Source organism: Solanum stenotomum, chromosome 1 (genome assembly GCF_019186545.1).
Source record: "Solanum stenotomum isolate F172 chromosome 1, ASM1918654v1, whole genome shotgun sequence".
NCBI classification, from domain to species: domain Eukaryota; kingdom Viridiplantae; phylum Streptophyta; class Magnoliopsida; order Solanales; family Solanaceae; genus Solanum; species Solanum stenotomum.
Genome location: NC_064282.1, coordinates 36,095,127 through 36,114,331, shown reverse-complemented (window position 1 = coordinate 36,114,331; position 19,205 = coordinate 36,095,127). Strand labels below are relative to the sequence as shown.

The window sequence follows — 19,205 nt, the reverse complement described above, 5'->3', positions numbered from 1 at the left end:
CAAGGCACAAAACATATGTCAAATGGTATTATGTGGCATTACACTTTAACATATAGATGCGTATGCAATCCCTGTAGGCTATACGTGGCTATAGCAGCTTTAGAAGAATAAGTATGAAAACTAAGCAACATATTTGGCTAAAAGTGTAGAATTTCAGCACAAACATTTTAGATTAGCTAAGAGACAAACTGGATCATATATAACATTATTGTCAGCAAGATGCAGGTTTTGGAGTAATCAGAGAAGCCGCACAAAGTCTAGGTTTTTTTTTCTAGAACTGAAGAATAGTTGGGGAAATAAAAACAGAACTTAGCAAATTGATCAGAATTGCAGCTGAGTAATCACTTATGTGTGATATATATGGAAATAATATAAACACTTCAAGGTACTTATCAATTAATTCAAAAAATGAAAAGGCAGATCATTCACAACTCATACATAGTGCATTAAATTACAACAAAAAAACAAAATACATAGTAACATATTGTCGTTTCATTTCTTATTCGAGGTAGGGAAAGAAACTCAACAAACAAAATATTGTGATAATTGTTTTTACATTTTTGTGCATTAATTAAGAATAGTTAATATGGTTTTTGAACATTTGAATTTGAATCTTCCCACTTTTAGAAAACAATAGATAGATAATGCCAGCCAACATTGATATTCATATCTGTAGCAATACGCCTTGAGAATTACACAATCAAGCAGGTAGAATTTTATTTCAGTGTTTTGAGAAATAAGATAATTACGGCAGTCCATTGTGAGATTAATTAACTCATGATTCAAAGAAGAGTCAAAACATCAAGAAACAGGGCAGAAGAATTACGATCACAAAACTCTATAGGACAAGGAAACTATTATTTATATAACTCGACGAGGAAAAAAACCATTCATAAAACTCTATGGTTCCTATTGAACCAAATACAAGGAACAAATAAATACGATGCAAAATGAATAAGAAATCAATAACTGAGTACGACATCATCTCAGAATACTGTATTAAGCGATATAGTCACTACCCTCAGTTTCCCTGCCAATCATAGGAGAGACAAGACTCTCCATGAAAGTTCTAATTCTTATAAACTTAGAAGTTTTTCCATAAACATTCATCTCTCTCTTGTTCGTTTTTCTTATTGTAGATAATAAACTTCGCTTTCCCAGGCGCAGCTAATATGATGTCATCGCCACTCATTAAACACACGGGTGTGGGACAAAAAGGGGAAGTGTTTTTTACAACACAAAATTTGGTCCACGACTCCACAACCCCATAATTTTTCATCATCCAAACATCAATTTCATTTTCACTTATTCTATTACCCAATACACAAAGACACCCTTTAAGAGCCACAATTCCATAAACGTGCAAAAGAGAAGTAGTAGTAATGGTAGGTATAGGCACCTCGAATAATTCCTCATCAGTTAGATTAACAACAACAATTACAGATGGAGAACAATAATATTTACCAGCCAGCCAATGCAATGCCCCATTTAGGAAAACTCCAAAACCGTGAATAGGAATTGCACCATTATGAGATATACTCTCAAGTCTCCTCCAAAAACTCATTCTCGCGGAGTAGACATCCACAAATGTACAGAAAAGGTCACCTTCAAGTACACCTCTATAACAAAAAAAATTAATAACCTTATAATCATCACTAGAAAAATCATACCCAAGGGCATACGCGGTAGAGGTACCACGCTTTGGAAGAGCCAGAGGAGAGTTTGGAATTCTATGGTATTCTAAGGTTGTGGGGTTGATTAAAAATGCAACATCTTCCTCATTCAACACCAATACCAAGCCATTATATGAACCAACAATTTTCTTCCATTTTCCCTGAAAACTAAGCTCGGTTGAAATTGCATCAATTTCATTTTGGGGGTTAGGGTTAATATGAAGAGAGTGAAGAGATTGAGAAACATCAGAGATAAGAATAAGCTTAAATTTTTCATGTTTGTTGGATTTATAATTGAGGTAAGCTTTTATGAATTTCGGGTCTGAAAGAAAAGAGCACCACTACTTGGAAGCAACGAAATTGACCTACCGATTTTACAGGCATCCGGGAGACTATCTCTTCTATCATTTCATCAGGCAACTTTCTGCTCATTGCCATTTTTGGGGATTTTGGTTTTAAGGGTAATTTCTTGAGCAAGTTTTTCAAAATTTATCTTTTCATGTTATCTTTAAAAGTTACTCGGGCTGAAATATGTTGGGGGATATATTTGGATCATAACTTAATGGGGGAACTTACAGAAATCTCGTAAGTTCACAAGTTAATTACATAGATTTTATAAATCTTACTAGATTTTGGTGTGTCAAGATACATCCAGATACATGTATCTCGGGATATATGAGGCCCAAATTAGGTGTAATTTATTCTAGATATTCTGCATCCAAGTGGATTCGAATGTATCTGGGATACATAGAAAAATCTCAGTCAACTCCCGCACATTTCTCTCATCTCGCTTGCCACTCTCCTACGTATCTGGCTTACATGTGAATCACACCAGATAAATGTATCTTAGTGTGTATCTAGTGTGATTCACATGTATCTAGCATACATGACTATCTCACTCATTCTGCCCTATCACGCTCGCCTCTCTCCCAATCAGTACTTTTGAAACAAGTTTTTATAAAATTTGCAAATACAAAATTACAATTAAAAATTGTTTGATGAGAACTTCAAGTGCAAATAATTTTACTTACAAATTCTTAACTTTTTTTCCAGGTAAAAATCATGTTTAAACATGATCCGACTAATTCTTATCAAACTTCAATTTGCAGCAGTTTTTTCTTCAACTTTAACAAAAATATATTGTCCAAATACGTCAAGATGTGTTGGATAAATTAATTAACTACATTTACTTTTGCACAAAATTTTAATATCACTAATTTCTCGATGAATAATAGATTGTATGGGGTAAAATGGGACTCGGCCAGATGTCCGAATAACGTGGCAACATATAGCAATTATAATTTTGGGACCACATTTCTCCAACATGGCCCTTCTGGTTTTGATTTTAAAAAAATTGGGTGTCAAGCCATTGCTAGGTGATTAAACATATATAAGTTTCTTGTACGCAAATAACAAAAGGCGTCAAGATTCTCACTAGTTGACTCACAACTATAGAGTTAGTGGTCAAGAAAAAAAAACTACTAGCACAGCGAACTATACACAACTACAGAGTTTGACGATAATATTCCCTGCTTTCACAAGATGGGAAACTTTGACGTAAAAACAACCTATTAAATATGTACATAGTTTTTTAGATTATCTTTTCATATAGTGTTGAGAACCTGTTTATTTTCTTATTCTCCGTTTCATATTCTGTTTCCTTAAATCTTTATCATATTATCCTTTTGGGTTTCTTTACATATATCACAAAATCATTACATATATTCGGTCTCTAGATTTCTTTACAGATATCATCTAATTATAATGAATAAATTAAAAACATATGTGGACTTAATAATTGATGCACAACTTATGCTATGGACTGCCTGACTAAGAGTGGAGTTTAGATTCTTACACTTTCTAAATCAATTTTTTTTTAAATGGAAATTCACAAAGACTAGTACTGAGATGTAATTCTTAATTTTTGGTAATTTATGTAGATAAGGTGTCACGACCCGATCTCTCGAGTCATGATGGAACCTAGTCTTACCTAGTAGTAAGTAAGTCAATCCGTAACTCAGAACAACAAGTAACGACTATAAAGGTAGAAATAAAGTGTAAGTGGCAATGAAATAAGCAGAAATAGAGGAATAGGCGGAAGCAAACTATATATATATATATATATATACACTAGTCTCTAGGCACGTGTGTTGCACGTGTTTCCTGTGTTATTTAGTACAAAAAAATAAATAAATGATATAGATGCTACTAAAACTTGCAAGTAATATTGAGTAACTAAATTTTGAAAGAGAAGTATAATTGTTTGTAGTTATACACAATCAATTGAATTGGTATATGTGATATGTTTCTTATATAGTTCTAATATATCTTATACTTGGTACAACACTTCCCTTATTTTTTTAATATTTCAACAACAAATAGTTCATATGTGACATAAGTAACGTTGGTTATGTTTGCAAGTGTTTCACACATCTTAATGTTTGTATCTTGTGTAAGAAACTGTAACCTCCTCCTTTTTATAGACACATGCATATCAAGAAGTTGTTGCCGAATAAAAGTCGTATTTCATGTTGTACAAATATTGATCAACATATGTTTCTTTAAGGTGGATAATGTGTCATTGTCAATTTCATGGAATACACTTGAAAAATAGTGTTTATTTGTGATAGAGATAGTTAATAATTAGTGACATTAGAAAATTTTATTGATATATAAAAATCCAATTGCACGTACAACTTTCTTTGTTTGATTCAAGATTATGAGTCATTTCATATGTAAATTTGACAGGAAAATGTTAATTAAATTATTTAAATATAATCATATTATGGAATATAATATAATCAATCTATACTCACGAATAAGGAACTTGATATAAATGGTTGAAATATTTAAAATATCTTATTTAAAAATACTGGGTGTCCATCTTCAAAAAGAGTATCCACTCAAAGGAATACTAATTTTATATAAATTTAAAGTCTATATCATTTATACTACTAAAAAAAATGTCATACATATCACAATATTCCTACAGATTACATTATATTTTTGTGAGAACGAACATCGTACCCATTACCTACCTGATGATATGAATGAGAAGTGAAGAATTCAAAATCGTAAGGTAAAAATTTGAAACAGAAGAAAAATAAGTAAAAATTAATAATTAGAAAAAACAAATCAAGAAAAAGATTTATATTCAAGAAAACAAATACAAGAAATATCAAGAACTACACAGAGAGGATACAAAGTAAAGAAATGATAATAGATTACAATATATATAGATTTACTGAAGTTAGCTATTCATATTCCTTACTAAAGAAATTTCATGCTATCTGTTGTACCATTCAATTAAATTTAGTTTAATTAAATATACGTCTTAGAAAACTTAAAATATATTGATGCTTAGAAAACTGAAAATATCTTGATGCTTAGAAAACTGAAAATATTGGAGAAGCTGTAACTCATAACTAATGAATAAAAAAATTAACTTTTGTGTTGGCTTAGTAGTTAATAATTAATTAATATAAATAATTTACAACATTTTAATTTAGTGTAGGGGCAAAATGGTAATCCAACTTTGCACTTTGATGCTTTCCACTTTTAATAATAATAATAATAATAATAATAATAATAATAATATATATATATATATATATATATATATAGATATATATATATATAAAGATGCTTCGTAGAAAGTGGAAGTTACGAGTACAGAGCTACTAAACTAAAAAAGTACAAGTCCCAAAAGTGGACCCAAAATACAAGGCTTATCTCAAAAATAAATAGACAAGACAACAAAATATAGATAGAGTTAGGTAAGTCAAGGAAGCCATGTGCTCACCCTTACCTCTGAATTGAAGTTGCAACATGCTAGAATCTCTGCATTGATAACTAATGCTCGGACATGTATCGTGAAATAGATGCAGAGTGTAGCATGAATACCAAAAAATGGTTACTCAGTAGGCTTCATAGGCATATTAAGCAAGAAAAGTAAAAGAAATGCTAGAATTAAAAAACAAAGTAAAAATAGTGGAATTTGAAAGAGATGCAGGTGACTGTACTAAGAACAGAAAAGAAGTATAACTAACTAAACCTACCTGAACCCCATAAGCCTAGAAAGTACACTTTATACACAAGTTTATGTAAAACCCTGGACAAACCCTCATTAGCCTAATGGGTACACAAAATAGGTATAACTACTAAGAATGGGTTTGGGACAAACCTCTCGGTTTCTGATGCTCAACTTTCACTTGTTTACGATTAGGACATTTATCCACAAACTTTGCAATATCCTTCTTCATCCCACTCCACCAATAGATTTCCTACAAGTCACGGTACATCTTGGTGGCTCCCAGGAAAATAGAATATCGAGAACTATGGGCTTCTGACAAGATCTGTTCCCTCAATTCATCCACATTAGGAAAACACACACTACCTTGATATCTAAGAACTCCATCTCCCCCTTGGAGAAAGCCTCTACGACCCTTTTAAGCACCGCTTCCCTCAATTCAACCAAAATTGGATCCAGACCTTGCTTGGCTTTCACATCCGCCACAAAGGACGATTGTGAACCATTGCACCACCCTTGGTAGAGTCTACTATTTGAACACCCAATCGGGCCAATATATGAATATCTCGAACCAATTCCTTCTTATCCTCTTCAATATGACCAACACTACCCTTAGATAGTCGACTAAGAGAATTCGTCACCACATTCGCTTTACTGAGGTGATAGAGAACACTCATATCATAATCCTTCAATAACTCAAGCCACCTTCATTGGCAAAGATTTAGGTCCTTCTGACTAAACACATATTGTAAAGTCTTATTGTCGATGAAAACATTGACATGAACACCATACAAATAGTGCCTCCAAATCTTTAAGGCAAAAACAATTGCCGCTAGTTCAAGGTCATGGGCAGGATAATTCTTCTCATGAATCATAAGTTGCCTTGAAGCATAAGCAATAACTTTCCCATTTTTCATAAGCACACATCCTAACCTAATTCTTAAGGCATCACAATAAACCACAAAACCATCTGTCCCTTCCAGCAAAGTCAACACGGGAGCGAAAGTAAGTCTATCTTTCAATTTTTGAAAGCTCTTATCATATTCTTCGAACCATATGAACTTAGCCTCCTATTGAATCAAAGTCGTCAAAGGAGAGGCAATCGAAGAAAACCCCTCAACAAACCTTTTGTAGTAACCAACTAAACCCAAGAAACTTCTAGTATCCGAAAGGGAAAGAGGTCTAGGCCAACTCTTGACCGCATCTGTCTTCTTAGGATCTACCTCAAATCCCTTACTTGAAACAATGTGACCTAGAAAAGCCACAGACCTTAACCAAAATTCACATTTGCTAAACTTTACAAAAAAGTTGTTGGTCCTTGAGAATTTGCAACACGATCCTCAAATGATCAATGTGCTCATCCTTACTACTTGAGTAAATCAATATATCATCAATGAACACAATCACAAACATGTCAAGGTATTGTCTAAACACTATATTCATCAAATCCATAAATGTCGCCGAAGCATTAGTCAACCCAAACGACATTACCAAAAACTCATAATGGCCATGCCGAGTTTGACAAGCCGTCTTCGGAATATCACCTTCTTTCACCCCCAATTTGTGAAAATCCAACCGAAGATCAATCTTAGAGAAGTAACTCGCTCCCTGAAGTTGGTCAAACAAATCGTCTATCCTTGGAAGAGGATACATTCTTAATGGTCACATTGTTCAACTAGCGATAGTCAATGCACATACGAATATAACCATCCTTCTTTTTAACAAACAAAATTGGAGCACCCCATGTACAGATACTTGGTCGGATGATACCCTTATCCAAAAAATCTTTCAGTTGTTCTTTCAACTCTTTTAGTTCTACCAGAGCCATACAGTAAGGAGGAATAGAAATAGGTTGCGTATCTGTGAGAAGGTCAATACCGAAGTTTATTTCCCTTTTGGGAGGAATACTGGGTAAATCATCTGGGAAGACTTTTGGAAACTCGTTAACAACGAAGACCGACTCAAGAATAGGGGTTTTGGAATCTGCATCCCTCACCCTAACTAGATGGTACTTGAAAACCTTAGAAATCATTTTTGTAGCTTGAAGACAAGAGACAAACTAACCCTTAGGCATATAATTTGCCCTTTTCAACTCTAGTATAGGCTCATTCGGAAACTGAAACTTGACTACACAGGTTCTACAATCAATAGAAACATAACAAGAGTGCAACAAATTCATACCAAGGATAACATAAAAATCTAGCATATCAAGCTCTACCAAATCAAGAAGAGTAACTCTATGGGTCAAGGAGATGGGACATTTTTTATAGAACCCTCTTAGCCACAATAAAATCACCAACATGAGTAGAGACAGAAAAAGGTTCTAACAACAAATCGAGAAGAACATCAAACCTCATAGCCACATATGGCGTCACAAAAGACAAGGTAGCACCGAGATCAAGTAAAGCATAAACATCAAGTTGGAAAACTTTCAACATACCGGTAACCACATAGGGAAAACCCTCTTGTTGACCACGAGTCTGAAGTGCATAAAACCTATTTTGCTTAGGAGCATTCGAAACCGAACCACTTGAACTGGATGAAGGGTAGGTTTGAGCCCTATGAAGATGATCCTTATCGTGACCAATGAAACTATCCTACGGTATGAGTGTCTACAATCGTCGATAATATAGTAACTCAACCAAGGGTTGGGGTAGTGTCCCAAGGGAGCAGTTTTGAGAATCAGTAGCCAATTAGAATTTCATTTGAATTAGTCGTAGCTAAAAACATTTGCAATAAAATACATTGTAAATTAAAGAGGGTGACAGAGAAGTATCAAATATCAAAAGGGGTTTTGTAACAAGTGATAAAACAACAAAATAAACAAGAAAATCAAGTATGGGGAAGGTTCTTGGGATGAGACCGCACTACAAGTTGAGACAAATCGTTGGGTACATGCTTTCAATAGGAAATTTGCAATACAATAGTGACTAGGCTAAGCTTTAAATGGAAATAAGTTCCCTCTCGGGCAACTTACCCAGTTTCAAATGTGTTCCTCTCGGACACCCATTTGCCGCATGAAGACCAGCCTACGCCTTACCCCACTCACTCTCTCGAGCTGAGTGTTTGGATATGGGACTAGGGCTCACCCTCTCTGGCTGAAACCTCATGTCGACCCACTCCTTAGGCCATCAGTCTAGTGGTTTTGGTTTCGCGACCTCCCTCTCGGGCAAGCCGAAAACACATGGGTGGCTTTGTATTTGCAACTACAACCCTTTAGACTAAACCACAACCACTAGGTGAAATCACCATTAAAATACATCTAACCTATCAGCAAGCAAGACCCAATAAAAATATCAACCCATATTTGCTAAATCACTCCCCAAGAATGGGGTTTTTTTAGCCACACATCAAGAAATAAGAAATTATACCTAACATGATAAATAAATCAACTGGGTATAAGAAATTAAACCTTGAATTAAGCTACGGAAGAAGAATAAAGAAGACCCACTTCCAACTTGGGGGAGATGAACTCCTTTCTTCAAGTCTCCACAAAACTCTTTCCAAATTTGAGAGAAAAATACAGAAAAATACTATAGACTAATAATAATTTTTACTCTAAAATGTTCCACACAAAGACTACAACTCTAACTAGTATTTATAGTTTTCACAGATTGTGCTGCGGAGGATCGTCCAGCGACATTAGTCAAGATCGCCGAGCTCATCGGCGATGAGCTCGGCGATCCGCCCTTTAATCAGCTCATCGCCTTCAGTGTCTTGCATTCAGCATCCTCGTATTCTGGATCATTGGGCGGTACAGTACTACTTCGCAGAACTAATCAGCGACTCGCCAACTGCTCATTTCCTCGCCTTTCGATCCACTTCCTTCAAGGCTTCGCGTACTGGAACAAAGGGCGGTGCATGTCAATTCGGTGATTCGCCAAGTTGGACTCGGCGATCCGCAAACTTTTATTTCTTGTTCTTTTTAGCCCTTTTTGCTCCATTTTGCGCCTAAGTGTCCATACTTCCAGTAAAACTTCAAATACCTGAAACTTAAGCATTTTAGCCAGGTATTGAGATAAAACAAGCATTCGAGGACACTATTTCTATTAAAATTAAGCCCTAAATGAGTCCAATTTATATACTCATCAAAAGACTATCTCCTTCATTCTTAGCAACAGAAGGACAATCTCTTTTCTCGTGGTCCATCTTACCACAACCAAAATAAGCATTGGTACTCGCTAGACATTTTCCCTCATGCTTTCTTCCACACTTAGCACAAGTAGGCAATAGAAATCAACTACCATTCCCTCTTTGAGGCTTAGGGTTAGACCCCCTTATTTTTGTTGGATCATAGAGGACCATTAGAAGAACCTTGACCGGAAAACCTTTGTCGAAACCTTGAACGACCACGTCCACCAGACCTAGAGTATCAAGAGTTACCATCATCAATTCTTGCCCTCTTTAGTTCCCTAGACTTCTCCTTAAGTTTTTCATCCTCATTTTGTTGAGAATGAACCATAAGGCGAGAAATATCCATGTCATGGACAAGCATAGCGGTACAACATTCTTTCATAACCAATTCAGACACTCCTGAAACGAACTTGCTCATTCTAGCCCTAGAGTCTGCCACTATAGATGGATCATACCCTGACAACTATGTGAACCTCAATGCATCTTCTTTCACACTCATGTTCCCTTGTCGAAGATTGATAAACTCAAGCACCTTAGCCTCTTCATCTCAAGAGGAAAGAACTTATCAAGGAAAGCAGACTTTAACTTTTCCTAATCAAGAGGACCCACATTTTTTGGCCTTGCTTCCTTCCATTAGTTGAACCAAATTTGAGAAACACCTTTAAGTTAATAAGCGGCTAATTTCGCCTTTTCCTCTGGCGTCACTCCCATAAAAGCCAAAGCCTTGTAAACCTAATCAATGAACTCTTGTGGATCTTCCTCAACCTTAGAACCATAGAATTCTAGAGGATTTATCATAGTGAAGTCTCTTACTCTAGATTTCGTTGTACCCACATTTGGATTCACGGGGACCACAACCTCCCTATTGGCTTGGGCTATCACGGCTTGAGCGAACACTTGAAAAGCAGTCCTAAACTCCGCATTAGTCACTTGCTCGACCAGAGGGTCAACCGGAGCTTGAGGAGCCTGAGGGGGAGCTACTTTACTTGCCTTCTCTCCCTCATTCCATCTAGCAAAAGCTCTTCGAGTAGTCATATCATGTAGACCATCGGGTAAGGATTAGTAGGGAAACATTATAGAGTCAAACTCCGTCGCACGACTTAGAGTAAAGAAATAAGTGAAGTTTCTTAAGCATTTTGTAGCCTCTCATTCATAAATGTGACGCGCTTCACACTTATGAACAAGACTCTACTTGACGTGGTTCTTGAGACATCCTAGAACCAATCTAAACCTAGTGCTCTGATTACCAAATTTGTCACGACCCATGGGTACCCCCTAGATGTAACATAGCGTACAAGACCGCGAGAGGCCTCATTCAAGCCACTTAGCTTTCATCGTCAAAATAATAGAAATTCACAAGAAATTAAAACATTTCAACACAATCAAATTTTCATTTCAAAGGCGGAAGACTAATACACTTGTCTCAAAAACCATGTAGTACAATAAAATCTTGGGACACAGCCCATACAACAATGTTCAAAAACTAAAACAAAAGAACATAAGGAAAGAAGTTACCAAATCCTCGAATGCTATGAGGACTCACCAATCTTCAACCATGCCTCTACTATAGATCCTAGCCACGAGGATGAGAATCGAGATCGTTAGACCCTACATTTGGATAATAAATGTAGGCAAGAGTATGCGTTAGTACAAGAATGTACTAAATATGATAACTTGCATAAACATAACATAAAACATAAGCATTAGACAACAAAAGTCATAAAGCATAATCAATGCACATAATAGATCATCATAACATGTGAGGAGTACTTATTGAAGTAACCTCAATCCATCCTTAGTCAAGACTTGGGCAACCGTCTCTAGTATTACTCATCATGGAAGGCAACTTAATCACAAATCCAAGATAATCATCCATCATAACATTTTACATCTTATAGCTTACTTTTAAAGACATGGGGAATCGCCACTTGACTAACTACAAAGGATCATGGGTACTTTCCTCTTGTCCTTACTATAAAGGATCATGGGCAGTCGCCTCTTGTCCGTACTATAAAGGATCATAGGTACTCGCCTCTTATCCTTCTTACTTTGGAATCATGGGTAATTTCCTCTTGTCCAATTCATGGTTAGGATCATGGGTAGTCGCCTCTTGTCTAACTTACATTCATAGGAACGTGGGTAGTCACCTCTTGTTAAACTCCATAGAATAAGAATAATCGCCTTTTATTCTAAGCTAAGGGATATGGACAATCGCCTCATATCATTCACATTTAGAGGTCATGGGTAATCGCCTCTAGCCTCATCAATTTCATAGTCTTTTAACTTAGATTCATGTTAGGTGAGATATCCTTTCAACCTAGAATCATTCAATATGAGAAAGCCTTTCACATTCATACATAAAAGAATCATGCGGGAAAATCTCTTCCATAACAATCACCTCAACCATCAACAATTAATCACATAAGCTTCACTCTCAAAGCTATTATTATCATAAATCATCACATATGCTTCAATCTCAAAGCAATTCATAATGTACCTTAAAAATGCTATAAGAATACATCTAAATCTATAATTTCTCCTTTCATAGAATAAAACCAAATTACATCAATTCCTACTTGGAAACATGGGTTAGGCATGAGTACACTGAAATTCATCATAAAAGCATAGAATCCTCTCAATTAATGCATAATCAAGCATCATTCACTCAATTGAATCAATATTCACAAAGACCCACAACTAAAAAGAAATCCTAACTCAAATCAGGGAATTCTACTTTTCAATTAGGAGAACTTAGGAGCTACATGGACGCAAGGATTCCATGGATTAAAAACTATCCTACCTTGCTATCAAATCCCACAATTCATTGAGGAAGGGAGACTTGACCTTGAGCACTAGCTTCCACCCTTCTTCAAGTTCTAGAGAGAGAAATATTTTTGGGAGGAAGAACCCAATTTCTCTTGATGAATTTAAGAGAATGACTTGAATGGGTAAGTTTTGGGGTTAAAATGACTTATATAGGGGTTTTAGGCATGGGTAAAATGACATAGTATTAGGCTAAACTAATTAGTAAAAGACCCAACTGCCCCTAAAAATAATTGCCGACCTACGGACCTTGATTGACGGATTGTGGTTTGACCGACGGTCTGTCCTGCACGTTTGTCGACTGATAACGCTCAACTACACTTCATCCAATTCTAAGTTTAGGCGGTCGCAATCAAGTATAAACCCAACGAAGAGTTGTGTTCGATCATAGAGGGAGTGATACGGAATAGAATTCTGTTACGAAGTAAAGAAAATTGTCTAGTCGTTTGTAGAAATAAACATTATCAAAACAAGTTAAGGTAAGTTTCAAGGGTTGAAAACAAATGTCAAATGGGGGGTTTAGAGTGAAAAAATAACAACTACAAAAACAGGGCAGTAATCAAGTTGAGATTGATTCTCCGGAATGTGATCGATTAATTGCAAATTACGTTAAATGGGTGATTATAATTTACTAAGAGCCATTGAATATTAGTGGGTAGGCTAGGCTTTAACTGTGATAGCCATCTCTCGATCAACTGACATGATTTAGGCGAGTTCTCTCGAACCTCGACAAGCATAACACTATGATCAGCCCAAGACCTTAATTAATCTACTCTCTCAAGCTAGATTGGTAGGATCGAATTTAGATTCACTCTCTCGAGTTGAATCAATGACAACCCAATCACTACAATCATCAATAGATAGTATTAATTCTAAAACATCTTTGTTAAGAAAGCCTAGAATACCAAGTTAGACTTGCATTTGAAACTACAATTCATAGATTAAAACACAACTATCAATCAAACCTACTTCAAATCAACATTGAAATCAGTAAATCAAAACACCATAAGCTAACACCCCAAAGAATGGGGGTTTTAGCCACACATCATAAAAAGCAAGAAAGTATTACCAACTAGATTCTCCATCACCTGGGTAACAAAATTCAATTCTTCACAATGCTTGGAATCAACTAGAAATCAAAACCCAATTCAAAATTGTACTAAAAAACTACTAGGAACAAGGTTTGGATAAAAAATCTCAGAGTTATAATGTGTCTAAATTTTTGGAACAAGAAGACTCCCTCAAAACTCTTTCAAAAATCACATTTAAACTCTTCCAAATTTTCAGCCTTTGGACCAATCGGCAGAATTAGTCGAGCATCGTCGGCGATGCGTCAAGTGTCTCTCTTCATCACCGTCCTGACTTGCCTCTTCACCATTCAACTTCTATAACTTTAGGTGATCAGGGTTTCTTGTTCGCCGATCCATTCGGCGGTTCGCCGAAATACCATTTCCATCGCCAAGTTGGTTGATTCCCAAGGCCGGCATGCTGGAACTTTTGGCGAGCAGAAGGACCACTCGGCGGTTCCCCTAGTGGTCTTGGAGATCATTAGACTTGCCCTTCTTCAACATCTTCAGTTTTTTCACTCATTTTTTTGCCCGATAATGTCCCTGTCATTGCTCAAATAAGCACTTTAACAACAGTTTAGAGCATAAATTGGGCATTGAGGACAATAAAACTTATGAAAATAAAGCCCCAAATGAGTCGAAGTCCCCGTCTCATTAACACTCCCAACTTCAACTTTTGTTTCTCCTCAAGTAAAACTCAAGATCAATCAGTTCAACAGAGATGTCTACAAGCAATGCTACTTAAGATTCAACATGAATGCAAATGAGTTTCAATCTACCCATGCAATGTTCAAATGTGCACCATAAGTTTCAAACAATGACTAGACATCATCAAATAGAATTCAAGTTCACAATGCTATCTTCAAATGCAAGTTCAAGCTCAACAAAAGTATGTGAATTCCCTCACAACAAGAATGATTCCATACTCACACAAAGATCATCAAGTTTTCAGAATGTAGGAATCAAAAGCAACTCTCGCTCTCTCAGAGATAAACACATGCATGATTTTTCCCCATAGGCTTGCCCGTATTTTCTAATCAACATGATAGTAAGCTCAATCAAGATCACAAAGGTCTTTCAAGGCTTGTAACAGAGCTGAGGTTAAAGTTATGATCGTTTTTGCTTAGTGACTACTACCTTCATGAAGCATGGCCTGCATTTCATTCTTTTCTCTTTCTTTCATTCTTTTCAATGTTCACAATCCACCCTGCGTCTTTTTAAACACAATTCATTGGATACCCCATTCCTTTTGGTTATTGCATATACTTTATTTCAACACTTCTTTTCTTTTTCGATCTTTTTCTTCTTTTACTTTTCTCTCCCTTTATTTTTTACATGAAGGGGTTTCATCTTTTCAACATGATCCTTCAAGAGTGCATTTTTCAAACTTCTTGACTTTCCTCCTTTTTCACCACACCCCCAACTTAGGATTTTAGCCTACATTGGCTATTCACAACAACCAATGTTTCATGAAGATTTTAAGTGAGACAGAAAGGGGTCAAAAGTATTCAAGGTTCATCCAAATAAAAAGATAGGCTAAAATGGTGCTAAGCAAGGTTCACACTCTCACCAGGTGGTCACAAAGAGGTATAATGGCAATTATGGTTCACTCTCCACAAATGGTGCCTAAGATCATCTTTATCATTCGCCTACATTAGTCGATTGGAAAAGCGGGGAAAGTTAATAGGTATTATCAAACACACATATTAAGACAACCTCACCACACAGGACATTCAACACAATCATCAAATAAAACTCTACAATTTTAGCTAGCGTGCAACAATCATCACAAGATTCATTTCAACAATCAAGCAGTCACAATGAGATTCTAAGAGTTCACACATGACTTATGCAACTCAAGTTTGCCTCATCAGAATCTCACACACATATTATTCAATTAAGAGAATTATTAAATTCATCGGTATTGATCACAACTGGTACTCAAATTTGCAAGAGAACATCCATATTTACACGCATCAAGAGGTGGCAAAGCCAATATTAATATTAAAACCAATTGCTCAAAATTAACACAACACCTATGAATCAAAAACCATTATATATCAACAAGATCAAACAATCACACACAAAAAACAACAATATTCAAAAGACAACCCAAAGAGGTAGGTATACAAGTACCTCACCGCACCAAACAAAATAAGCAATTGTCCTCAAATGCGAAAGAAAGAAAGTAATAAAAAAATTAACTATAAAACTAAGAAAGAGTCAAAATCCTCCTGTCATACTAGGCCTGAGGTGAACTCTCTCAGTCTGGGCATCAGTGCCCGGCGCAATAATATCTTTCGCTATATTGGAGCCCACCATCGACGTATCTCTTAAAGATGCCTCTACAACTGTGTGTACCATGACTCCCTCGAGGTCCTCAAAATCATCATAAGCTGCTACCTCACGAACACCTAGTGCCTCATCATCGGTCTCTGCTTCTGACTAAGTGGCCACATCATCCCTAGCAACATCTCCGGTCACATCATCCCTAGCAACATCTCCGGTTGTAGTAGCCTGAGGAATTTCAGAAATGGCCAGTACATCTGCGCTAGGAACTTCAGGGAGGTCTATAGTGCCAAATAGCATCGAAAGATCGGTGGATTTAAGCTCATCGTCATATCGGCGCATCCCAACAATATCGGCCTTCAAGGTCGTCACATCCGCGGAGGCACCCTCTCCCTGCTCACAAACCTCAACTCTCACGATGAGGGAATTTAGTGCAAATCTATGAGAGTCAATCATCTCATGGTGCCCCCTCAACTCGGCCCTGATCGGAGCTAGATAAGTTGCAACAGCCCTCTCAATCATCTTAAGGACAGCAGCCTCTACGGGAGAAGATTGGTCCAGGTGGACTATCTTGTATAGCATGGACTGGGTCAACGGAGGATGGGAAAAAGCAACAGCCGAGAGGAGCAGTAGTAGACCCAGAAGGAAAAGAAGTGGAGGTGCTAGGGGTACCCATAGACTCACTGGCTTGAGGAGGAATGACTACCTCTGTCGGCAACATCTCTTCATCAACCACCGAGGAAGTATCCACAGGTGGAGCTCTCCTCCTCTCCACCTCGTCTCTGGTGTACTCGTTATCTATCCTCCGAATTTCAGTAGAGGAAGTGGGATTCACTTCCACATCTTTCTTCTCAATCACTGGCACCCGAGCTCGTCTACACAACTCTGTGATCAAGACTGGGAATGGGAGAGAGGTTTGGCTTTGCTTGGCCCTCATAACCATCTCTGGCTTAACGATCAGGCCTAGATTTAGTTTATCCGGATCCATTGTATAGCCCAATAAATCAGCCTGAGGATGCCTGAGTATTGACTCATTTTGTGATGATATCACTATTCTACTGATAAACCCAAACCAGAACCAGGCGGCCAGTTCAGGTCCTTCTTCTCTATCGGGACCCCTGCTTCTATCCACTGTGGAGTGACATATGAGATTAGCGGAGCCAACCAACCTTTCAAGTCATCTAGGGTCATCTTCTAGATCCGATCAACTAGGTGGTGGATCACGTTCACTGTACAACCCAACACCTCATTGATGTTAGTGCTGCTACATTTCACTTTTTGGCCCCGCACCACTACATGGTCAATCAGCATGAACGAGCTGGCCTTCTATCTCTCTTTCGGTAGCAGCTTTCCATATTCCACATAGAACTCCTGGACCCTAATAGGAATATAGTCGCCTCAGGGCTTTGTGAAGATTTCAAACTTGTGGAACATGATCGTGTTCCATGATGTGAGGCTAAAAATACATATTTTTAATCATTATTTTCTCACATTTGTTATTTATGTTTGTCCTTTTTGAGCATAAATTATATGAATTGTGCTAAATTGTGTATTTTATTTGTAGGATTAAATTGATGGAAAAAATAAAGAAGTTTGGAGCTAAAACGAATAAAAGATTAAAGGTTTATTTTTCCACCAATTTAATCCTACAAATAAAATACACAATTTAGAACAATTCACAAAATTGATGCTCAAAAAGGACAAATATAAATAACAAATGTGAGAAAATAATAATTAAAAATATGTATTTTTAGCCTCACATCAACACCCACACTTAAACTTTTGTTCGTCCTCGAGCAAACATAGAAGCTCATCCCAAAAACAATTCATACTAGCAATGTCATCACTTTGGTTATTACAAACAATTACGCCATGTACCAATTTCAAAACATCAAGTAGAACTTTCAATCATTATGCAAGACATCCAAATAAACAACAAACCTCTAACCTCATAACCTCAAGGAAGGACTTTGAACTAATCAAATTTAAGCTTGCTCACCTACTCTCATCAAAGAAAGTTAATAAAATCACCTATCTATCATGAAATAAGTGCCCTCACAAGAAGAAGTAGTCGACGCACTCAAATCAAAAGATTGAATATAAATTAAGGACTTAGCATCAAAGAACACTCTCACACTCACAATGAAAATTCACATGTATGCGCAAAGAACCATATGCTTGCCCATTATGTACATCTCCACTAATTAAGCATGATTGAATAGAATCAAATAGGATTTTAATGGGTTGTAATGTAGGCTAGGGGACGGGTAGGAAAACTATATAATAGTGACTTACACTTCCTTAAGCACTTTTCAACTTTAGACTTCATCACCCATTATTTTCTTCTCTTTATTTTCAGCCCTCTCTTCAACAATTATTTCACAAGTAATTCTCATTATCTCAAGAATGTTTCAATCATTTTTATTTTTTTATTTTTTTTAGTTTTCCTTCATAACAGCCACCCTCAACTTACGCATTTTACATGCGTTAAGGTGCACGATGTCCTTCGAAGGACTAGGGCCATCGTCAAGGTAACTCTTTTTTTTTTCATGTCACATTCTTTTGTTTTTTTTTTCATATCATATTCTTTCAAAGAGGGCTATTAATCACTTTGTAGCTATAATTGATTAGTCAACCATCCCTTTTTCTCATAATTGATTATTAGAATAAGTCTGCTATAATGTTCAAGGAAGCAAGGTGCAAAAACTAGGGATTCACAAAATAGTTAAGGGCAAAATATGGGTACCAATAAAAGGCTATTGGCTCAAAAGGGCTAGCTAGTGATAAAATATCTGAAAAGGAAAAAATTTACTAGACAAATCAAAGAAAGCCTATTATCATCTCCCAAACAAAGCAACACTTTTTATTTCGCTTCAATAACATGTAGGGCAAGTTCTAGACTAAGATGCAAAACATGGAATAAACAAAATCTCACCACACATGGCACAAGTATCAATCAAGATGGATCAGTTCCACTTCTATGAGAGACAGGATCATAACAAACTACAAAATAAAATAAGCTATATACAAAGTCGCAACTATGAACCTAGATGTCAAAAAGTTTGCAATTTCACTAGCAATCAAGCATTCACAAGAAAGTACTACTCAAATTTAGGCCCAAATAGTAAGTATCACATAACTCAAAAGGGTCGTTTCTTTTCTCTAAAAAAATAAAAATAAAAATAAAAT

General features: G+C 36.4%; 2 protein-coding genes across 2 annotated transcripts; both read right to left on the bottom strand.

Moving 5' to 3' along the window:
* Positions 1-1,084: 1,084 nt before the first annotated feature.
* On the bottom strand, positions 1,085-2,111 carry LOC125846044 (F-box protein CPR1-like). Its single transcript, XM_049525532.1, has 2 exons — positions 2,043-2,111; positions 1,085-1,936 (listed from the first exon to the last, which is right to left on the bottom strand). Exons 1-2 carry the CDS (start codon positions 2,109-2,111, stop codon positions 1,085-1,087), a joined length of 921 nt encoding a protein of 306 aa, XP_049381489.1.
* Positions 2,112-16,172: 14,061 nt separating this feature from the next.
* LOC125845959 (uncharacterized) lies at positions 16,173-16,538 on the bottom strand. Its single transcript, XM_049525463.1, has one exon. It carries the CDS (start codon positions 16,536-16,538, stop codon positions 16,173-16,175), a length of 366 nt encoding a protein of 121 aa, XP_049381420.1.
* Between the last annotated feature and the right edge of the window lie 2,667 nt (positions 16,539-19,205).